The 24,946-nt window shown below is 39.9% G+C and overlaps 1 protein-coding gene across 14 annotated transcripts in view; it reads left to right on the top strand.

The window, feature by feature from the left end:
• The window catches only part of RAD51B (RAD51 paralog B), a 422,492-nt gene that overhangs the window by 165,417 nt on the left and 232,129 nt on the right, over nucleotides 1-24,946 (top strand). For all 14 annotated transcript variants that reach the window (XR_010832048.1, XR_010832047.1, XR_007163701.2 and 11 more), the window contains exon 8: nucleotides 5,916-6,012. Coding sequence is in view for 7 of the 14 variants with exons in the window: in XM_066998573.1 (XP_066854674.1) it covers nucleotides 5,916-6,012 (97 nt within the window). In the remaining 7 variants the exon portion in view is untranslated. The remainder of the gene's footprint in view (nucleotides 1-5,915; nucleotides 6,013-24,946) is intronic.

A 24,946-nucleotide genomic window follows, 5' to 3' on the forward strand; every position in this document is an offset into this window, starting at 1 on the left:
AATGCTCAGTTTTATGAAAGTTTTCTTCCTTGTGAATATTAGGTACAAGTCCTGTTGAGCTTGTTAACAACTCTGCACAGCTTTTGTAGCAAGTGGTTACTGATGCTGGAAAAACAATCTCTCTGAAGAAACAGAAGTCAAAGAAAAAACTAATTCAGTCTGTAGCCCAGTTGAAGATCACAAGTACCCTGCTCTTTGATGACAGTCTCTGGTAATTTAGGGTTCTTCCTCTGGACAGACTGCTGCCAGTCTCAGGGAGCTGTAGCAGGTTCCCAAGGAGAAGGCTGCGGTTCTCACAGCTGTTTGAAGCATGCTGCCCTCACCCCACTTTCCTCACTGTTCCCTTTTTCTGTTTCCAGGATTGCTGCCTGCCCCATCTGGCTTTGTGGTATTGCTTGGTGTGCTTTCCTTCCGCTAGTGCATACACAGTAGCCACTGTTGTTTTGACCCGTTGCTGAACGCCTCACCAAAAGCTCCGGGCTTCAGGGAAAGGGAGAGGTGCCTTCCAAGGGACTGGTGTGAAGAGTAGCTGGGGAGCTGTAAAATTTCCTTCCCTTCTCCTCCAGCATGCCGAGTCAGCATCTACCGAATGTCACTCTTACTTCGTGCTCTCTAGCGACGTTGCTTGAGTACAGTGAAAACCACAAATACATGGGCTAATAAGGGCAGAGTGTTCTTGTGCTTGCTTCTCCAACTCAATAGGAAGCCTTTAATAAGAGTTTTCCTAAATAGTGTTGCTTGCGAAAAGGGGAATTCTGCTCTATTCTTTTAACAAACAGCCATTTCATGAGAGGTTGTTTTTTCTTCCTCCTCTCTCAGTACATTCCAGAAGACTTTATACCTTTGCTGGTTACTGATTGATAGTTCTGCACTGAGCTCCCTTTAATTTTGCAATAAACTAACAAGGAGGCTGAGACCACAAGTTTACAGAAAATGACTTATTTACTCAATGGGATTTACAAGGACAACAAAGTCAGATTTAGTAGTTCCAGTGTGGTCCTAGGAAGGGCAGGAGGAGTACTTGAAAAATTGTACTGTATAAATAATCAAACAAAAAATAGTTTGCTTATTCTTCTGTGTGAAGCAGTCATATTTCAGTTCCTAGGCCAACTTTATCCCAGGACCTGCAAGGGCTTTCAGCATATGCAAGAACTACACTATTCTCAACAAACATGGGTGCTGGAAATTTAGGTATCTTAAATAAGTGTTTTTATTTTTCTTTTGTGCCTCCAGAAAATTGGCATCTGCTAAAGTCACACTAGTGGAAGGAGATTCTCTTTTCACCATGACATGTAAGGTTTCAAGAGATTGTAAAAATAAAGGTGTTGACTTCTGGATTAATCTTGGAATTAACAACTGTCTGTTTGTCTGAAACAAGAACACTATTTTCCTGGAGAAACTAGTGTTTCTATTCCTATAAAAATGAGGGAGATCATAAGAGGAGACAGGAATTTTCTCAGGTGTCTAAAATTAGGAACTTGAAAGTGTGTTCCCCTATTTCTTTGTGTTTCTATCCAAGTTTTCTAAGTGTAAGGAAAAGTGTTCTTGCTATTTCTAATAGTTACAAGGGGTTATTTTACAGTCTAAGGTTGGTATGCTGATATTGGGACAGTAAACAAACTTTCTCATAAGATTGGGAAATTGTATCAGTCAATTGTGTGGTATTTTAAGTAACACTTTTTTTTTTCCATAAATCATTCTGAAATTTGAATCTGAGTGAATTTCTACGTGTAATTCTGTCAGAATCTGAAAGCTGAGAACTGATTTTTCACCAGCTTTACCAGCTGCAAGTGAATGTGCTAAAAGGTGTAAGACAGTAGTTCACTGAATTCCACAGGAAACTGAGTGGGACAGGTTTTCAGTGTTACAGGGCTATATGGCTGACCTTTTGGTCTTTCTTCTTTTAGCAGTAGAGGGTGTTTTCCATTCATTTGCACAATCATGGGCTGAAGAAGCTCTATATTCTTCATTCATCACAGGCTAAAAACAGAAAGCAGTAACAAAATCTCCTTACCTGTTGCACGTGTCAGGCCTCAGTTGTGCATAGAGAGGTATTATGTTTTTTTTGTGACTCTTAGTGCCATAGAAGTAATGAAAGTACCTCTGATAATGAAAATATTTTGTTCCATTAATGCTGAAAATAGGAGCTGCTATTAAAATACTATGTATTTTAATACGATAAAGTTGCTACATGATATTTTAATGTTCTCATTGTTGATTGTTCTGCTGAAAGAAAATAAACTCATGACTGGCATTGCACCTGTGGAATAAGTGGAAGCTATGCTTGGCTGGTAATAATGTCCAGTATCTGTCAAAAGGAACCACAACAGAGGCAACTTTTCCTTACCTACTTAGACTGTGGATTTGGCAGGTCTCCTGTACTAAACAGGGTAAATCTGATCTGTATTTCAATGGCAGATCTCCAAGGAAAAGCTGAGGAAGTGCTACCGCTAATTCAGTGCAAGGCACTCTTTCTAGTAAATCTGCTTGGACTTGTGACCCCAGACTGTTTCCAGGCACTGTTTAGCATTGAGAGGTGGTTTCTTTCAAGTGTGGCATCTAGCAGACCAAAGGAAAATATTCTAACCCTCACTCACCTAATGTTGGTTATTTGTAAGATAATGAGTTCCTAAGATCAGAACTGAGCGCTGTGTGAGATTCAGCTGGTTCTCTCCGTGCACGAAGCACAGAATCACAGAATGGCTTGGGTTGGAAGGGACCTTTACAGACCCCCTAGTTCCAGCCCCACTGCCATGGGCAGGGACACCTCCTGCTAGGCCAAAGCCCCTTCCAGCCTGGCCTTGAACCAGGCCAGGGATGGGGCAGCCACAGCTTCTCTGGGCAACCTGCTCCAGGGCCTCACCGCCCTCTGAGTAAAGAATTTCCTCCTAACATCTGATCTAAATCTCCCCTCTTCTAGTTTAAAACTGTACTTATGAGGAAGACACACAGCTGATTCACTCCTTATCTCCTTTGTTTACCTGTGCATTTTCTCCATATCACACTTGGGCTTAACAGTTTCCTCAAACACCTATTTATTATTCTCTGAATATATTTCATTCCATTTCAAAGGATAGCCATATGTCCATTTCAAAGCAATGGAGTTTAAACACGTCTTTCAGGTTGGTGAAGGAGACTTTGGATAAAAGCTAATATGTTCTTTAGATGTGATGCTGGGAAGCACATGGTAACAGCATTCAGGGCCTCAAAGTGAATGTAGGATTGGAGACAGATGAAAACACAGGGCTTTGTTTGTGTGCCACTATTCACTGCCAAAGGATTGCTGACCAAAGTTTTACTCTGGGAAAAATGAAAGAAATCTTAGCAATTTCCAGTAAGGGGATGTAATTGGATTTTTGCACCTTTATTAAAAGATACATGTATTAGGAGGAGTTTTCTAAATCTGACTGCCTTGACATTTTTCTTTGGAGATGGAGGTGAGTAAAGGCCTGCTTTTCTCCTTTTGTTAGCAACCCGTAGGTTGTGTTTGAGCCAGGGTTTGGAGCACTCTGCACACCTGCGGAGTGAGATTCAAACTGTATTATGCTAGGTGCACAGAAATGAATATTGGTTGATGATACAGGAATGCACAGCTGCACCTGATGGAAGAATTTTGGAGTAAATGAGGCTGCAGAAGCGTGACGAAATTTAACGCCACATTTAGTGCTTAGCTAACAGCCCATTGATTTGTACTTATGGGAGAAGTGAATCTCTCTGTAGGCTCTGCAGACTTGCAGAAATGAAGAATAATTTTCAGTTAATTCCAAAATAAGCATTCAGCACATGCATATGGCTTCATCTCAGAGGAAATGTGCAGGTTTTTTAACTGTACCTTTTTTAAGACACTTTCAAATGGCGTAACAAGGTGTCTGGACTGTTGTTAGTGTTGAATGGATATTGAAGGACACATCGGAAGTTGAAGAGTAAGTTCAGAGATGTAGCTTGGGTTAAGCATAAAGAGTGAAGAAAACTTATGCTCCTACAGCTATCAGGGCTGTGGAGATCCCAGCTGAAAAGGAAGCCAAAAAATCTGAAAGATTAAAAAAAAAGTTGAGTTATTCTCCTTGTTCATTTTTATTTTTGAAGTGTGTAGAATGAGCTTCTTTTGAAGGAGAGCAACATAAAGTCCAAGTTGTTTAGGATTTGTTGTTGTTCTTTAAGAAAGATCCTTAAATATGGTATCGTTCCTTTACTATGTGGTGCATAAATAACATACGTGATGGCACAGTGTAAGATTATCTTGGCAAAGGCATAGGATGACTGCATTGCTTACAAAGCTTTTGACACATGTGAATAATGTGATCATTGCAAAAGTGTGCCAATGAAAACTTCATATCCCACCACTATGTACGTGCATATAAGTTTTTGTTAGCGTGTTCTTCTTCAGCATGTTTCTTAGTACCTGATCGGGGAAAGCTCTCAGTGTTGTGTGCCATATTGTTGTATCTTACGCCTGGCTGTCAGAATAGCCTCTAAGCTGTGGGTTTTGTGACACAGTGAAAACGTAAAACTACGAGCTGTTCAAAGGGAAAGGTCTTGGATCCCATGCCTGTTCACAAGCAGAGGTGGGCGGGCTGGCTTGAGTGGGGAGGAAGAGTCGTGGTCTTGGTAAGGCTGCAGACTCCATCGCATCCTTGGTAGCTCATGTCATGCTGCCTGGCAGAGACATGATGCCACCACTGTGGTTATGACTCTATGATCTGATACAACTTATGTGGCATCTTGAATTAAAAAAAGAAAATAGCGTGTCATATCATACTACTTATTGTTAAAGAGCAGGAGGAAGCCATGATCAGAGGGAGGTAGGAGCAACGGAGGAAAGAGCAGAGAAATTAGTCTTCCTTTTAGCCATGGCAAGCTGTTAGTTTATTCCAGTAGCATCATGAAACCGTATCCATAGCGTAGCATGCAGGATTCCAGTCTCCCTTCCTCCCATGTCAGATACAGCTGAAGACAGGCTGTTAAGTTCAAGGAGAACATGCCTGGAGTGGAGTATGTTCTAAGTAAAGTATAAGGACCATCTTGGTTCTTTGAAGAAAACAACAACAAAAAACCACATGCATGTTTCTGCAGAAATTGCAGAAACTGCAGTGGCTTAGAGATCCTCAAAGCATTAAGAGGTAATTGAGATTATATGCTTTTCTATCTATGGAATTGATAGTGTTTGCTTTAATGTTTTCTGTTATTAGAAAAGAAGTACATGTTCAAAAGTGCAAGGGACTGCTTTTCTCTTGCAAGACTTCCGTTCATGCCATCAGAGAATTATGTTTTTGTAGCACTGTGTGGGTAGTACCAGCTGTTGCTGTTTGCCAGAATCTTGTGGTCCTGAAGAACATTGGACTACCCTCCTGTGTGCAGATAGCCCTGTGAAATGTAGTACTCCTATGCTTCAGATCAATGGGGTAGTATCACTACCACACCTTTCTTCATGGCACTGTGTTTCAGCCAAAGAAAGGAAGGGTATAAACTGTATAGAAAATACTTGAAAAATACATTTACCATTTGCCTTTAAAATTCCAGAGTTTTGGTTTTACTTAAAATTGGTCCTTTGGCCTTACAAGTGACATAAAAATTCTCAAAATATTATTCTCTCACTAGGTGCTTTTTTAAGGAGCATCACATTGTTTGTTGGAGAACGTTCTTCAGGACAGTAGTTTGATATTTATGTATCAGAATATGTTGTTTGATATTTCATCTTTTTAACAATATCCCTTTTACTGCACTTTTTTGCAGTTCTCTTCTAGTTACTGCAGGTAGTTCAATATTTTCTGAGCTGAATTTGCTGAAGGTCAGAGTAGGGGGTTGCCCACACAGTGCCTGTGCCTGAGGGATTCCAGTCCTTGCCTGGGCTGCTCTCTGCCTTCCTGTAGCTATAAAAATTCATTTCCCTTCCCCCTCTCCCTATCTGTTTGCAGGTTATCTTGACGAATCAGATTACCACATCACTGAGCAATGGCCTTGCGATCCCAGCAGACCTGGTGTCTCCAGCTGATGATTTGTTCTTGTCTGAAGGTAAGAGATCCCTTCTATCAGAACTGAAACTCTATACTGACACAAATCCACATTGTAACTTGCAGTCTTCTGTTGATGTACAGGGGTCCAGGAGAGTCAGGTTATCAAGCCAAAGATAAAACCATGAGGAGATGAAATTATTTTTCAATTTCTTTGAAAATTAATTATAAAAAAAAAAAGGAAAGAAAAAAGAGTTTATTAAGGAAAAGAAACTGACCCTTTCTAAGGGGTGGGAATGGATTTTCAAGCTGTGTTCATTTCTGTAATATGTTCCTTAGCAGTCTACTTTCATTCACACAGCATTATTATACTTTCATTCACAGAGCATTATTTTTCTCCTTCTGGAGCTGGGACTAGCTTAAATACACAGGCTAGGCCACAATTTTAATCTTATTTAGTGATTATTGGTGATTCCAAAAAGAAACAGCTGGTCATAAAGGAAGGAGAGCACATAATCACTCCTGTCCCTTGCATTATATTTGTCCAGTTTTCAAGCACAGTGATTCAAGCTGCAGCTCTCAATATTGCGTGAATGTAATATGAGCTTTTGTGTGATGCCATATACTACTTTACATCTTCATGTTTCTTTTGTTTCTGCAGAGAATTAGAGACAAGTATTACACAAACACACACACACACACACATTTTGGGGGTAGTAGTGAGGACTTACTGTGCAAAGTATAAAAGATACTGAATCAAGGCTTGCAATGTAATACAATTTCAGCTTTTCCCACTTGAATAATCAGAGTGCCCTCAGAGACAGATACAGAGTTTACTTATTTAGACTTAAATTCAGCTATAGGCCAAAACGTATGATGATAAGCAATGCTCACCTTTCCTGCAAAGAAAGGATAAATGCATGGGGAATTTCTACTTTGTGTAATATGGTTATTTCCCCTCTTTCTCTCCTTGGTGAGCTTTCTGGTTCTGGTCAGCTTATCTTTGTTCTGGTTGATCAGAGCTGTCCTCTCAAGCTTGTCTGACTTAATGCAAGAACTGCTTGGTGGCAAAAACAATTAAGCAGTGGTAAAAATGACATTATTCTGCAACTCATTTCAACAGACAAGAGGAAGAGGTTGAATGTGTATTAAACAGAATGTGAAAGAGCAGCAAATAACTCCAGTGTAATGTCTTGACACTGACTGATGTGTTCACTTCATAATTTTGTCAATAGGAGTGCTTGGGCAAAGCATGGTCCATTAAATCATTTTGAAACTGTGCTTCTGGCTTTTGTTGGCTCCATCCATTGACAAGACATCACTGAAGTTCGTTGCTTGAGTATCTCTCCCTACCTCTGTCAAAGAGTTGAAATTTGGTAACTATATTTGGAAGAGGAAGACATAATTTTTCATCTTTATGATTTCCTTCTTGGCATGAATATGTTACACATTGCCTCATTAAATACTTTAGATCATGGCAGTTGTGCTTTAATTTGTCCTCTGGAATTGCTGTGTATGAGCTTCCTCAGAAAAGGAGAGCATAGGTAACTCTGAAGTAGAAGTAATAACAAAATATATACTCAGCAACACATACTTTTTCTTGGGGTTAAAATATTTTGAAGAGTCTTTGGAAAAAGTTGTAATCCTTTGAAATTTTCCTGCAAATATCAGAAATGTGCAGTGCTTTGTATAAGCCATAGTTCTCAAATCATGAATGTGTAAGAGATGGTATGATGATTTTCATAGCAATTACAGCTTATTAATGAAGGTACTATGTTGTTTCTGAACTCTCTACCGCCATTATTTTTCAACTTTTAACCCAAAAATGAGTGAAAATGTGTTGGTTGCCTCTGTGTGTGTTGTTTACTTTGTTTTTCTCGTTCCTTGGTTTTAATTAAGCGTCTGAAGTGGTAAACCATGCCAGCACGGCACTTCTTAAAAATGGAAGCTGTTTGGCCTTCCAAGGCTGGACAAGAATGGCACAGCAGTGATGCAAGCTCCTTCAGTAATTCAAGTTTTATCAAGGGATTGCAAGGGTGTTCAACTTCTTTTCCTCCTCTCCCCTCCTTTCTGCTTCCATCAACTAACAGAGGTGCTATTTACCAGCTGTGTTGTATAACAGGAGAGCACAGTGCATCTCCATACCACGAGGTTTTTTCCTCCCATCTTTCTCATCCATAATGTGGTTGCTTCTGGATTGCCAGTTTGCTTCAGTTTTAACCCATGCTGTCTGCCTATGAGGAAAAAAAATGTAATTTCAAGCCCATTCGACATTTGTTCTCCATGTTTATAATGCTTTCAAAAGTATGGCCAGTGTTTTTTCTTTTTAACATTAGGGTGTTGATCTGTCCTGAGAAAATCCCCCCTAATTTATTTCATACTGACTATCAAACAGCCTAAGAGTAGCAATATGTTAATCTTCTGACAGTCTTGCATACTTTAAGATTCCACAATGAATTCATCTTCCAGGGTTGGAGTGACCTTCATAGTATTTACTCCTATTTTACAACTGTGCAGGAAAGAGTTGTTGGTGAGTAGTCCATGCACACAAAGAGAATATGTTGCAGTCAGGAAAAGAAGCCAGATTCGTGACTGGGTTCTTACCTCATTCTTCCTTTTCACTCATCACCAACTTAAGCTGAATTTGAACCAGTGACCTAGATGTGAAAGGACCCGTAACACGTTATTAGTCCTGTAAGCAAATCAGACCTCTTGGTTTGTATATGTCTAACATGTTGTTTTAAACCTATCTGAAACCAGTTTTGTCATTGTAAATGGCTTGCTAAAAGGGTGATCTTTCTTAGACAGAGACAGAAATAAAAGTTTCAAACTGAATGTGTTGTTGGAAAGAAATGGAATGTTGTAGTGGCTTTTGTTTTTGCTTCTGATTGTGCTTTGGAAGGGTATTTCATGGGCTGTGTGTTAGATTAGGCAAGAAACCAAGGAAGCTGTTCACTTGACGTGTGACAAAGTTAATCTGATGAGCAAGCTGAAAGGACGTTGTCAAGCTGCTTCAGGCTCAAAGTTTGTCTTCTTTAAAATTATATTGTAATACATGAAAACTTGTGTCCTAAAAACATGTTAGATTTTTACGAGAATAATAAAGCCTGTATAAAAGCAGCACAGATCGTAAAATCTCACCACTTACATAGCAACGTAAGAGCTGTTGAACTGTGCTTGGTTTTACTCATTGCAGGAAAATGTTATGTCCAGCTAAATTCCCAGATCTGTGCATACATCTGCTTCAAGACAGAAAAAATGCTTAGTTTGCTGCAAATAAATATGGAATAAAATAGAAAAGTTTTTGTACCTATGGAGTGAGTCCTGGCATTCATTTGGCCTTTACATATTTGCCAGATTATTATCTGAAGTTCACTAAGATGTATTTTTTTTCTTCAGCTCAAAAAGTGTCAGGCATGTAAGGTTGTCACCTCTCTAGAAGATAAACTCAGTTTTTATTTATAGCCATACCATTCTTACATATCCTGTCATCATAGGGGATAGACTGGATGGAGCACGATGTGGATGCTGTTCTTTGCATTTCATGCTTGCTTTATGGAATAGCTTTTTAGCCGTTTCAGTAAAAAACAAGTTTGAGAAGCTTCAAGGTTATTTTAAGTTGTTCAGAGATGGTCAGACCAGCCCACAACTAGGCTTCAAAATGTGGCCTAAAGAATTAAAACTTCATTATTTAAATGTATAACAATTACGCCTTACCCCCAAGTTAAAATAACCATCTCTTTAACAATTAGAGAGATTTAAACTGCATTAGTCTAAAGGATTAAGCCATTATTTGTGGCTGTGACTGTACTATTTTTATTTCTGTAAAGTTCACGTGACTGGATTTTACCTAATGTAGAGGATCTTTAGAAATGAATTCTCAGACAGTTTGATTGCTAGCTGGGAGGTGAATTTTCTGTGTTTCATAAGGGTTAGTCTTGGAAAAATCAGGTTGAGCAAAGTAACTCAAATTGTAAAGCGGTACAGAAGGATAGCACAGTGTGACCTACTTGAGGTCCCTCTAGTCCGCCAGTGCCTGTCCTGTTAATACATCTGCCAGCTGCAAGCTTACAGTTCCTCTTGCAGGCATTGAAGACAAGCCCCATCTTTCTCAGAAAAAGGTCAGGAGAGTGTTGGCATGAACAAGAACAGAGTCCTCCTCCCAGCATGCACAAACGTAAGGCAAAAAGGGAAATTCTGTCTCAAGCTTCTTCAGCCTCAGCTAGCACTTTCAAATATTTATTTGGAAAAGTCAGAATTATTTTGTGTTTAAAATTGTCTGTAAACTTGTGCTAGCTCTGGGGAGGCCAGTTTTTGGTCTTCTGCCATTTGTGTTCATCAAGCAGTTTGTCATAGCACTGTATGTTTTTAATGCACAATTTGAGCAATGAGTTTAGTCTGACCTTTTCATCTTTTTTGCTGAGTTATCCTGAGTTCTTTTAAGCTGTTGAGCAGAAATAGTCTTTTGTGTCGTGGAGACTGAAGAAAACTAAGCTACCATAATATCGTCCACCCACAGGGTTTTCCTACTTCTGATCATGGGATTTTAGTCTAGGGGGCAGAAGGTTTGAAGCTGGAATGTTTGAATTCTATTCTTTGCTTTGCTCTTGCTCTGCCAGGTTGTGGTTGTAACATTTTACTCTTCAGGCCTTGGTTTACCAGTTTTAGATGATGTAGGGATATATTCTTTGCAACTTTTTTTTTTTTTTTTGAAGTATTTCAAGATATTCCCATTGGGAAAGTAATAAGTTGACCTGCTGTTCACCTCAGAGTAAGACCAGTTCTGTAGTTTATTACTTATCTCCTTTCAAATCCCTTTTTTCGGTCCTGGTGCTGAAAGGAGAGATAACACTGGAGGAATTACCACAAGAAGTGAGGGGCCCCCAAAGATAGGAGTCTGTTTTGTTTTGTTTTGTTTTTATTGATTTATGTGTACGCTTATGTTTAAGGTTGGACCTGCAAGTGACTTAATAAAAATCAAAAAGAATATTCTGTGAGAACCCTAATATACCTCTTTTGTGGGAACTTTGAACTGACAAACAGAGCAGCTGTTAAACAAGTTTCTAAAATGCTTCCTCCTTGTAGTTTTACAGCTAATGCAGAATAATTCGTGTCTTAGTGAAGTGTTCCAGCATGATATGAATTTAAGTAAAAATATCATAGTGCTTTGACATGTTTTAAGCCTGTAATGTTTTAACTGCATGCTCTGTAAACGTATTGTAGGCTGATTAACACAATTCTGCTTGGTAGGAGGTAGTTTGTCTTGGATCAATGAAACACTGGTGTTATTTAAAAAAACAACTACTTTAATTAAATGATAAAATTCCTAAAACAATATCCTATCTTTTTAATAAAAATCCACTCTGACTTTTTGAGACCCCAAAATTTGGGAATAGTTACTAAAAACATTTTTGTTATCATTATGGAATAATCTGGAGGTGGGGAGATTGCTCGGCCTGTTCATGAACTTTGAGTGCAATTTGTGGTATGGTGGGAGAAAGGTCTTTAAACTGTGACCCCTTATGTAGGCCCTATGAAGGTTAGATGGTTTTTAATGTGCAGAAAAAAGCTATGAGTACAAATAACACTAGTGGTATTGCCAGATAATAGTTGGAATTCACCTCTCAAATCTGTATCTATGCATACTGACGAGTACGTTACCACCACTGATGTGCTTGTGTGAACCCAGAGGACTAAACCACGTCTCTGAAAAGGTAATAGAGTTCTCTATTTTGTGGTTTATCTTGATATACCCACTCAGCCCAAGGCCAAGTTACCCTCCCACGCAGGGACAGCAGAGCCCAGCGAGTCCATCAGCCATGGGGCTGTGCCTCCAGGTCCGAGCCCTGGGTATCCATGACTTTATTGTAGGAGTTGATCGAGTTACTCAACTCATTGGTTCCAGTTCATGTGAGCTGTAATGGAACAGCTGGAGTTATTTTTTTTTCCTAATTCTTTAATGTGCTGCTGGACTTCATGTCTCAGCTGTCTTTTAATAAACTACCTTGGCATAGACCCTGTGATCCCTGTCAACGATGCTGTGGGAAGCCTTTTGTTCAGGCCGTTCTCTGCCTTTGAGTTACTTCTCCAGCTTCAAAAATCTCCAGAAAAAGATTGTAACTCTCACATACACTGAAAGGTGAGAAAGAAACTCTTCATTTACCTGGTAGGAGTCAGGATATGATGTAGCACTTAAGGATAGGTAAGAAATTGGCAGCAAAAAGAAAGAGTCGTGTTGATAAATCTCATTGATACATGTAAGAGAGAAAAAAAGAGCCTGCTCGAAATAATGAGGTTTCATTCTTGTGCTTGAACTGTGTTCATGTTTCTGGTAACTGTGCTCCTCAGTGCTTCAGTGGAAGGAAAAAGTCCTTCTAGTTGTTGAGAATGCTTCAAGGAAGTGCACCATCATTATAGGGCCTGGGAGAAATGATATTAGCCATTAGGGGAAATGGTATTGTGATTGTTTCTACATGATGCAGAGTTGCGGTGTATGGAGCAGTTAGATTTCACGATAACAGTGGTCATGTCAGCCTGTACTAATTTTGATGCTATATTTCAACAAGTGGGAAGTAGTGACATATAACATCCAGCCAAATTTTAACGGCTTTTTAATCAAAATATAAATCTCTCAGTAAAATGGTCTTACAGAGACTGTACATGTCTATGGAAGTTTCAAGCTGAATGACACATGTAATCGCTTGATCTAGACTACGAAAGGGTTGAAAACTGTCAGCAGGAGCATTCAAAGGACTCTATATATCAGTTTAAGAGAATCTTCGTTCCTTCCTTCCTAATTGTTGTGATGATAGAATACCAAGTTTTACTGCTTTGTTGTGGTTTCTTTCTGAAGATGCGATATGGCTGACAATCATTAATCTACAATTTGTAATCCAAAAACCCTTCAGGTGTATTTGCTGGGAATCACTCATCTATATCATCAGAAGCATGATAACAGAAGTGCTTACAGTCATAGCTGAGTGGTTAGAAGCTAGCACCTCTTGGTTGCTTACCTCAGCTGAGACAGTGCCAGACCGAGTACGTTGCACCTTCCAACACAAAGTAAAATGGGTTTGCTTCAGAATTCTGTTTTCCAACACTAGTTTTTTCTTGTTTTCCTTTAACTGCAATAAATTGAGAGCCTGCACAGGTCAGCCACAGACTTTCACGGCATATAGCTGTGAAGCATTATAACAGGACTGCAATTTGTCATCTCTTTGTGCCCTAAAATGTTTTAAAATAAACATTTCCCGTTCTGTGCAGAATAGAAAAGATCAACTTGCATTTTCACTGTGGTCCTGCAAACCAATGACTTAAATCAGAAACAGAAGATATGGTTTGTCTCTAGACTCATTTTGCAGCCCTACGTTGTACCCTAGTGTTGGTGGAACTGCTCCAAACTAACTTATCTTTCAAAATGCATTGTGAAAATTATTCAAGGGTAGATACAAGCTACACAGCACTGGCCCCCATGCACAATGGTCAGTTAAATTCTGCCTGATATTGTTCTTAATTTACTGGATTCTCCTTAAATCTGTACAAACAGGCTGAGGCAAAATAATATAAAAATTGAATCTTCATTATGTAGTAGCAGTCAGTCCCATTTCTTGTGGAGTTTTATAGTACCAACAGTGGATCTCTCTTCTGGTGGGACTGGGAGAGATCTGACAGATTTCTGTATATGGGGAAGCATCACTGTGAAGGACCTGTATTTGGCTTGCAGTGTCATGCGAATCATATAGCTCACCTTCAGAACATGGACCATTTAGGAGTGACTCTGGGTTCAGGTGTTATGCAGATCAGGAGGGCCAGGAAGAGAGGACTGAATGATTTCAAGGTCTGATGTCTATGTTCTGGTTGTAGTTCCAGCTGGGTTTCCTCTGGATTTACTGCAGGATGTTTGAAAAAGTGGCTCCTTGTTAATCTCAGGCAGCCTCCATGATTGATGACTCCCCTTAATCGTAAAAAGAGAACATTGGTGTTTCTGCTTAATTTGTGTGTATTTCCTGCTTTATTATTGTAATAATGATTTATTGTCATAAATGATGGAAGTTTTATAACCTATTAGCCTTTTTTGGAGGTTGAAGCTGGGTGCTGTGGTATGTGAATGGAGTTCTTCCCAGTGACGCTCTGCTGCTAAAAGGTTACATTCAAACCCAAACATAACATGATAATAAAAAGACGGCATATGGTTGGTGTATGATCCCTTAATTTAATGAAAATAGGCAGCTTGAGTTTGAGCAGATTTAGCATGCTCCACGTGGGGAAGTTTGTCCAATCTGGATTCTGCTTGTCTCCTCCATCAATATACTAAGCAGTAAAAATAAAGGAGCATTCAGAGAAGGGCAGTTCAAGTGGTCATAACACTGTACTGTACAGAAAGATGGGTGAAGAAATGGTAGAAATAGGAAACAGCAGACGCTACTACAGGATAAGCATCCATGGTTCTTTGGGAGTAATCTGAACCATTTTGGTACCTGGCAGGGGAGCTGTTGTTTCAGGCTGGTGCAAGGACATGTAACAGAGTCTCATGGGCACATCTGAGTATCAAGAAGTAGTTTCTGAGCGTGAAATCTGTTAGGCCAGCTGTTCCCACATGGTTTCTGTTTGTGCCTCTGTTTCTGGTGGTGAACTCACTCCAGCCGAGCTTGCGACCCTAAATACTAACACATACAATCGAACCTCTGTCAGGCTTGTGACCCCACTCTGTGCTGCTGTGACCCTGCTGGAGGTTATGACCCGGGGTTTGGGAACTGCTGGGATAGCCTGCCAGATAGTCCTGCTGGGGAAGTGGTGATGTGCCCCATCCAGGCCAGGATCATCACAACAAATGCCTTCAGATCTCACAGTAATTTGTAGGCCCCTGCCACCGGTTGGGGAGTGTAGCCTATTAGAGCTGACATGTCACTTTGGTACATCAGGAACATCTCGGAGATCAAAAGGTCATAGTCCTCCCACGCTGCTACAGCCTTTCTTCATGGACTCGCCTCCTCGCGTTGCTTCCCCGGCAGTCGGCTGGCAGCGTGGCTGCCTCGTCCGTAAGCGTTGACTGCGTACCCGCTGCAGCTTCGGCCCTGCTGCCTCCCGGCCCTGCTGCTGCTCCTGAGTCACCCTTTCCAAAACACTTCTCCCTGAACGCTCCTTGTCTTAATGCAGGGATTGATGACTACGGCTCTCTTTGCTGAAATGATTAAAAGCTATATTCAAAGTAATTAAAAGCTACATAGGGCAATGCTCGTGGAGGCAGGCAAAGCCTTTCCCCCTTTTTCTGAAAATATAATTGTTATTCATATACCTGTAGATGCAAGCGCAATCTTGCAGATGTGGGATGCTGATGGAGAAATAAACAGAAGGTGGCCTCATGGGGATGCTGCCATGGTCCGCAAAACTAAGCGATTTGATAAGCCCTGCAAGCAGCCTTTTTTAGCGTAAAATGGAAAGTAAAAGATGCCCTAGTTGGAGACTTTTGTGCTTTGTTACACTGCGATCTAAAATGGAGTTTAGAAACACCAACAAAAACAGATTTCAAATTTGTCTTTAAAATGCACTACTTGCCGTAATGTAAAATAGTAACATTTTAATAGCTAACTGACTTGATAGTCCAAGGCCAGTGACTTCATCTTACACAGTCATGGAAGTTAGGCTGTGGCATCACCACGTGATCTGGCATGGGAAGGAACCATATGCATAGGATCATTTATTTTGACTTTTTCTTTTTTGTATCTAGACCCTGGAAAATGGCAATGAGTGTAGGAAGAAGAGGGGAGGAGATGGTGCAGAAAAATTACATATTTGGATTAAAAAAAATTGCATAAAATTAGCCTCAATTTACTCTGTACCAGTCTTGAGTTTGAGCTCTGTGTAGAGCGCTTTGTTTAGAGATGTTGTAGGACTGGTTTGCTGTCAGGCAGGTGCACAGAGAGCACTCAAGTGAAAATGAGAACAGAAAAGTCAAGTTGTGGAGCTCATAATCCACAGTGCCACTCAAGGAAACGGTTAGCAAATCATATGGAAATTAATTAAATCAGAAAATATGCTGGTTACTGTACACAATTCTCTCATATGAAAAAATTGCTTGAAACTTTGTATCTGTAACTTGATAATCCCTTAAAAACTAATTACATGTCAGAAAATGGAGCATAAAGTCTCCTCCATCTGTCCAGGTTTGGATATGGCGCACAAAGGAGCATATCCGATTCATAGTACCTCTTAGGTAATCAGATTAATATCTCTTGAGCTGAATTTACCCTTTTGATACCGAGTCTTTCATATGCCGTGTTTCACATATCACATTCTGTTGAAGCTCTGTGGCCTTTCAGTAATTTCCTTGAAATCTATATGTGGTATGTCTGCGCTCTTTTGAGCTTTTTTTGGGACATGCATCAATTAGATGTGTTTCTGGCACTCTCTTAATGGCATAGTTTCCCTAGAGTCAAAAACTGCTCCAAAAACTGAGATCATTTGTTTAATTTAAAAGCAGAGGGGAATGGAACTACAATTTCAAGCTTCAACAACTATGTCTCTGTAGCTTTGAAGAAAAAAGCTAATAAACATGATGTCTTGCACACAAAATAAATAAATTCTTGTTTTCTTCCTAAAATACCTGATTTCATCCAATTTATTGCTTCCCTTTCTTATCTTTTAATTTTAATTCCTATTTTTATATGGTAAATTTTCAATTTCTTGTTGATTTTTTTTTTGTTGGTTTTGCTTAGTAAACCAGTCAGCTGGATTTTGTCGTCTGCTTTTAAGGAGGAACTGTAAATGATGCAGGATGGGCCTTAATTAAAATCACTGATAATCAGTCTGAATCCAGAATTGCGTTTTAAGTGGTTGCAGTTTTTGGCGGTACAATACTCTGCAAATATGTACAGTATAGGAATTGGCTGCTGTTTTTTTCAAACACATTGAGAGTAGAAGTACGTAAATTCCTATTTTTTAACAGATTTATCCAATAGTATCCATTCTCTGTCTCAAATACCTCTTAGCCTGCATCTGCGTTAGTATTTGGATTGAGATCACTAGCATAGCTTTGAAGCAAGTCCTCTATCATCTTTACTTGCTGCAGGTTGGTTCATTACGTGGTTTTCAACTCTTTTGGTCTCCTGACCCTGTTGTGCAAAATTATTCCCTAAAGGAGACTTGCTTTTCAAGCAAGTGTGTTTTTTTTGTTTATTTTCATGTAAGGTAAGTCAGGCAATACAGCCCTTGTCCAAAGACTGGTAGGAAGGATTAGTAGGGAGCTGTAATGCCCATTGCCTGGCTGCGGTAAGCTGCAGTTACCAGGCTCAGGTAACGCATGACAATGAGAAACAAGATCAATTTCAGCAGGAGAAGTGCTCGTGTCTTCACTGTGCAGTTAAGAGGCTAGTCTGCACTGAACCCTGAGGTGCCATGTCCTGCACTGTTACTGTCATTTGTGCTGCTAAGTATGGCATTCAGCCTGCTAGGGGCCTGCAGTGACCACTTGCCCAGCATACCCAACTCCTGTGCCCAGTCATCTGCAGCATCCGCTGCTGAAGGGTCCTTTGTAAGTCTGGTTGTTGTGTTTTTTTTCTTGCTGTTCCCTCTGTCTTTTTTTTTTTTTTTTTTGGTTTTGGTGTCTTTTTTTTTTTTAACCGATAATATTGATGGTCTCCTTAAAGAGTTGAAACAGTGGCTGTCAAGTTTCAGAGTTAACTAATGTTCTTAAATTGCTGGTAGAAAACTGCTACCCACTGAAGGGCACTGACTAAAATGATGGAGGTCTTTGAAACTTCAGAGATCGCTTCAGAGAGTAAATCTTCTCCTGTTAGCATTCAGTAGGAATGAAAGACAAGAATGAAGTTTCAGATAAAGTTCAGTGCGTACAAACTAACATTGTGTCATTCAGTATCTGAATCTTAAGAGGAAAAGTTCATGGTGGATTCAAGTTAAATGCCAAAAACCTCATGATCCTTGGAATCCCTGGTTTGGAATAATGCCAGTTCAACCAGAATAACACAAACTGTCAAAGGCTCTGGTCACGTTCTTTTCCTCTGGGTTAGCATGAGGTAACTCTGAACAGCATGGGATCAACACGTGAAGTCCTTTATATCCGTTGAGTTCATTGTCTTGGCTTATGGTCAACAGCTGCCCAGCTCTCCCTTTCCTGAGGGTGCATCTGCTTCTTAGTCACCGCCGTGACAGCAGTGTGTTACGGTCATGGGAGCTAGCATGAAATGAGCCGCTCGGATCCCGAGGTTCCAGCAGCAGATGAGTCGCAGAGAGGTCACCACAGGCTAATCTTCCTGGTATTTACCATGCACCCTATAGATGTATCCTGAGATGAACCTGCCTTTTCTTAAAGTGAGATGTCTTCTGTCTAGATGGGAAAATCCTATGGGTGAGGGGAGGCTCTATCACCTTCATGCAATTCTGGCTGTGTAAACGAGCTGGAAAACTTATTTTAGTTAGCTGGGGCTTTCCCTTAGGTAAGGATATCTTGCTTTCCATAGGGGTTATGAAAAGGTGTTTGTGACCAGCAGGCTGCATAGTAACCATGAGCAAGTCAAGTGGCACATAGTTTAGTAGCCCAGTGCATGCAATTAGGGTGATTTCAAGATTATTATAGTTTCAGCCCAGGCTTTGACTGTTGTTCTTTTGCATCAGTATTTATGGGGGTAGAAATTCACTTGCAGTTTGGTGTAGTGGAGCAGTGAATCAGGTGCATTTCAAGCAAATAAGTAAATTGCTTTGTCTATAAAAGAGTGGATTTTCATCAAGCTTCAGCATGATAGAGTATTTCCTATTTTGTTTGTGCTGAAAATGTTTGCAATAACAGTGGTTTCAATGAAAAAAAGGTTTCGTCAAGTAACGTGTTTAGTGGAGATATTTGGTCTGATAAAATATATATCTTGAAGATGTGAGGAGAGTAGGCTGAGGTTCATGAACATAACCAGAGACGTGCTACACAAACTAACATATGAGTTATTCTTTCTCTCTCTCTCCAGTTTTGCTCCCTCCCAACCCCAGAAACATTGTTTTGTGAGGTCTTCCTTTTGCTCTACCAGTGAAGAACAAAACAAAATAGTTTACCTGCCCTACTTCTTACATCTGTATGAAATTCTGTGATGTTTGCATTGCATTTTGCACAGGTACTTGTGGTAGTGGTGTATCATGTTCTAATCTCTCCTTTTAACAATTGCCTGCCAGTGGTAGCCTTGCACGTAGCAGTGAGCAATCCCTGCACTCAATAGTGCCATTGAAAATGTTTGAGAGCTTACTGCACAGTTTTGGCAGTTTAATTGCTAATGATGTGTTTTTGCTTCAAAATTAATAGCTGTTTCTGGTTATGATATAGTTGTTTTAAACCTGCAAGATGTTTAAACTGAATTTGTTGCTTCCTCTTTACAGTGTGGTTTCCTTCTTTGGCACCATCAGTACGTTGTGGTCCTGGGTGTTGGTGAGGAGACATGCCCTATTTACACTCTTTTGGAAAAGACTGCATCAAAGGCACTTGAAACTCTATGGGGTTTTCTCAGTTCAGATACTCAGATCTGACTACCTGTAACCACTCGATTACTTGTTTTGAATGTGAAAGTGGTCTTTCTAACTTCAGTATTGTTGTATTAAACTTCAGATCTATACCCGTTATCTTCTTAATACTGTGTGCTGCCTTTTGTGGGTTGAGCAGAATTATGATCAAAATATTAAACAGTATATTCCCTCACTGCTATTGTAGATAGTTAAGCTCAAAAGAAAGCCTCTTAGTTGACTCCTTCACTTCTGCTCCTTCCTTTTCCATCTTCGTTCCATCTCCATGGCCACAATTCCATATTGTTTGTATGACTGAGGCAATCATGTTCTTTTCAATACACAGACTTTTCAAAAAATAAAGCAAAGCTTAAGATAAGTCTATGTAATTAAAAAAAAAAAAAGGCAAGAGGCAAAATTATTTTACCTCTTGATCTTGTAGCATCTTTCAGTGCCATGACCGGTGGCCTTTTGTGATATACTCTTCAGTAGCCTGGTGTGACCTCACAGCTGTCTCAGCTTTGAGCAGGAGGTAGGACTAGAGACCTCCTGAGACAACTTGAAATATCCTGCAAGCCTGTGATGCTGCTATTTTGTCCGATTTTTACTTGGTCTTTCTTACCATCATTTTCTGTATATCCTCCTCTTTGTTGTGCCACATTTGTTGTATCTGTTTATTAACCTATATGCAAGGTTACGTATTTTGATGACTCTAATATGTATCTTGTTTCTTAACTGAGGGCTCTTATGAAAGACAATCTTATTCTTTTAATCTCTAATTCCTTAATCATAAATCCATCTACTTTATTGATATTACGTGTTGATGGTTTGAAGATTCTTTTCTGCCATCTCAGGTGAATAAATACTTCTTAAATTTTAAGAAGGAACAGTCCTATCCGAAGACAGAAGGGAAAAAAAAATAGTCTCTTCCTGAGTGATGTGAGATTGTTTTGAACAGTACTTGAAGAAAATCTGCTTTTTCCAAAAATCTGAACTCAGTAGATAGGATGATTCTATTCCTCCTGAAATGAGCAATTATTTTTTTTAATGGAAAAACTACTTTTATTGGTATGCCTTAACCAGTGATTAATAGCATGCACACAGACCTAGGACATCCTGAATTTTGGCCTAATGAGAACCCTGCCCTGCCAAATCTCTTGCAGTACACATCCTCTCATAACTCACAGTCCACTTTTCTCCTCTCTTATTAATCCCAGGATAATATTAAACTACCAGTAAGTCATAGCCCTCAAATGTTGACATTCCTTGAAAAAGTAACTGGTTATAACGTCAGTGATGGTCTTACCGTAACTAACCAGATGTAACCAAGGTGCATTTAAAAAGTGTTTTAAATCCCACCTGACGGTCAACATGAACGTTTTCCTAACACCTAATATAGGTTAGATGAAAAGAATTTTGGTGCTTCCTGGAAGTTTTGTATTGACACAAATAGCTATGCATCTACTTGCATTGGTAGTTAGGAAAATATTTGCTATAAACAGACTACTTCTTCATAGATTTTAGCGTTACTGGAAGGCACCAAGCTGAAAGATACTGTAAACCATAGTTGTCTTCCTCTTCTCCTTGGACCACTAAACACAAGTGGTAATAGCATAAGCTGTTTTACTGATTTAACATCGTGTTTCAGCTTTGGCCTGGAAATTTCACTACCAAGCTCAATCAGAATGGAGGCTCAGGTTCCCATTTAGCCTTTTGCTGAATCTCTAAAGCTGTTGGGAAAGTCATTGGTGATGTAGATAGCAATTCCTCTACACATTGCAGTAAATAGGCAAATCCATTTCGCATCAGACCATAAACAACCGTCTGCTGGTGATGACATTTGGCTACTACTGACCTGTAATGGATCCAAACCAGTGACCTAAACGTGAAATGTAATTTCTCCTAGAGTCAATCACTCTCTTGACTTGGGCTGAACTAGTGAAACAGCAGTGAAAAAGCTGTATCTTATTGCACTGTCTATGAGCCAAAGACTGAGTCAGAAACTCCATGTAACTACAGTTGATAGATGGTTGGATGGTTTGGGGTTTTTCTTGAGCTTTGATGTAGTTGGGTAGAAAATACTTGAAGAGAGCCGCTGCCAAAAGCTGGCAGAGAGGCCTAAATTTCTGACCATCTTTTACTAACAGTTCCCAGTTGTAGTTCTAGACTTAAGGCCCTGTGTATGATAGGAGCATGTGTCAGTGGTTATGCTTGTACTGAGCTATTTTGTTACTTTTAATTGGAGTTATTTCCCTGTTAGTTAAGAAGGAATGTGTATGTAAACAAGGGCTTTTGCTCCTTAGCCAGACTGTTCTCCCAGCGGTCTTGCTGATAGGATAATCCAGTGTCTATGGAGTTAGTCAGCGACGATGTCGGGGAACCTGATTCTGGCACCTCTAAATAAATCCTGGAGGACACAGGTTGCTGATAAGGGGGAATCATACTGTTTACACTTTCGTGCTTGTGCAACCAAAGTTGCAAAAGGAAACACATGAAAGATAATGTAGTGTAGTTTTTAAAGTATATTTGTCCTTTGGCCTTTACAGATAAATATCTGATGTACTGGAGGTGGACATGGTAAGTCCATGTTCTGTGAAACTCCTGACTATGATTTTGGTTCCAGGATGTAATTTGTTCCCACAAAATGAAATCTGTCCTGAAGATGACGGTAAATGCTTGTTACTAAAAGCAATTAATAGAATGGGTGTGTATATTTCCCAGACTATCAGAATTAGGTAAAATATTAAGTGCATAAAAGAATGCTGGGACACTAGGGACACTTTTAAATACCAGCAGCAGCAGCTAGTGACTTTGTAAAAATTTCACTTGTGAATTTAGTGCTGTGGAATGGCGCCAAATTAGTTCCATTGATGCGATGGTTTCCCAGGCAATTCCCAATATGGGCAGTGGGACTGAAGGCTTTTCCCCTTTTGACTCAACAGCATGCTTGCACACAACTTTTATGGGACATCTTCATGGCTTATTGGGTTATTCCATTTATCTGCTTGTCTGGTTTTTAGCTCCTTTTTAAAGATTAGACATACTTCTGTGTTGTTCTGCTACACCCAAATAAAGGCAATGTAAATGAGAGGAAAGAATGCGAGTTTGTGCATACAACATAAGAAACTGTCTTAAACGGTGATTTGGAGATTATCCTGGGTTGGGAAAGTAGTTGAAACTTCCTCAGCAGAAGCAGTCTTTGCTAATCAGCTCTGGCAAAGAGCCTCTTAATGTGATCCTGATACACTTCAGCAGGATTGCCACGTAGAGAAAAGGAATGCTGTTTAACAGTCCTGGTACAGTAATAAACTTCTTTCAGAGTTTGTGTCCATTTCTGGTCCTCAGACTTTGAGGATGATATAGAAATACTTGACAAGAGTTCAGAAGAGGGCCACAAAAACCAACAACAAAACAAACAAAAAACCAGTCCTTGTCGTAGAATGGCTTTCCAGGGTGAGGCTTCAGGAGATCAGTGGGAAAGTAAGACTGTAGAGGTCTTTATGCTTGGAATTGGTGTTTAACTATTCAGTCTTCTCTGTTGTGCAGGCAAGCGTCTACGAATGTGCAGTGACTGGAAGAAGTAGCAGTAAACTTCAGCCTTAGAAGACATCATGCTAGCAGTATGGTTGACTGAACTTTGGGACAGCACATGCGTGACGCTAGTACACTAGCTATTGCTTGAAATATTTGAGACTATCTAAAACATTTGTATAAAACAATCTTTAACCCAGCTTCTTGCAGTGCAGATGTAGATGTTGCAGGGCAGGGTGGATGTTCACTGGAAACTTCTGGCTGTACATACTGCTATGATTTTACAGTAAGGGAAAATGAGATTGGAAAATGAAAGGCTAGCTAAATGCGGTCCATTTGCTACATGTCATAGGTGAAGGGACAAAACTGTTTTTGCACTGTAATCCTTGGGTTTTGGCATAGCCTTGTTAGAATCTGGTGGAGAAGTGTGTCTGTGGAAGAAATTAAGATCTGAAGTCATCCTGAGGCATGAGAGAATATGCATACTTAAATATTGTTACTGACATGCAGTTTTATGATTATTTTTTTTTTCTAGCAGGTTTCAAGGAAAATTCTTCTTTCACTTTTGGTAGGTATTATGCCTAACTTAGGCATACTCACTCATAGCTTGTATGTATAGTGTTAGTTTCTGCATGGCAGTGACATGTAAGCTTGGTGAGGTGCACAACCCAGACTTGTGTATTTGTGCTTTCTTTTGAAATGCGTCCTCACAGAACTTCTGTGATTTTAAGAACAGTGGTGCATGGATACAAATTACAGTTCCAGACATATAAAGCAGAGTTCTCATAGAATTAGTTTTGTACTCTGTTGTGGAAGAGCTTAACTTCCATCTTAGTGACTCTACAGGCAGATGTTTTCATAGCCTCTCTCTGGATGCAGCTTTTCCTGGCCACATGCTGCTCAGTCCTTTGGGGTTTTTGTGGAGATGAAAAGTATAGCAAAGCTCATCTGAGCTGTGGCCAGTAATATTTACCATCCCCTCCTCCCCTCTCCAAAAAAGGCACTTATTCACTCAGACACCGGATAGCTCAGGAAGGTTTGCATACTTTGCAGCGTGCTGGATATAGAGGGCTTGGATGAAGAATACAAGTCAGATTTGAAAGATGTGGACTAAAGTGTGACTGCTGCATATTCCCATGGGGAATATTTGAATTGTTAAACTGGTTGCTGTCAGTGTCATTATGCAAGTTGTTCACCTGTCATACATAGGCATCATAAATGTGTCCGAAATAATACCTGCCTCCAGCCAAATGGGATTTCTGAATTGTACTGAGGTCATCAATGATTTCCACAGCAATCAGTAAACGTGTTAGCTGTTGCTCTCTGTTTCTGTCTGGTTTGGTGGACCTAGATCTCTGGTACAAAAAGCACTGACCCAATACAGAAGGAGGTCTTAGCCAGATTAGCCACTTATCTTAACTGAGATCTTATTCCATTCTGGTTATATGACTGTCAAGAGCCCCTTTTTGAGTAACCCCCGCTCTCCTGTTGTGGCCTGTGAACATAGGCATATTTTAAAAGATCATTTATCTTGAGCAGGGGCAGAATTGAGATGGAACAAAGCAGAACGGTGAAAGTAGAATGGCACTATCTCTGAAGTCTTTAAATGTTGGTGTTGTAAATGGATTATATGTGGCAGTTTCGCTATAGCCTGGTGAGGACGGAAGATGGGGAAGAGAAGAAGCCATAATAATAAAATTCTAACTGTAAGCAGGGTGTTTATATACTTTATAATATGACAGTAAATATTATGTGACTAATAAGCATGGACCAGCATCTCACAACAGTCTCGAGAGTCTGATCAATTTCTGGAGAAGGAGAACAACAAAGAATGAGTCGTCTGGGTTTTCCTACAGAAGTCTCCAGATTTTCTTTTCCTTTGCAGAAATGATAACCTCTGTGAGTACCACGACAATTAGAGTAGCGATGATGAAAACTGCTGCTATAATCATGGCACTTGAAATACACTC

This window comes from Anser cygnoides, chromosome 5, assembly GCF_040182565.1.
Source record: "Anser cygnoides isolate HZ-2024a breed goose chromosome 5, Taihu_goose_T2T_genome, whole genome shotgun sequence".
NCBI lineage: Eukaryota > Metazoa > Chordata > Aves > Anseriformes > Anatidae > Anser > Anser cygnoides.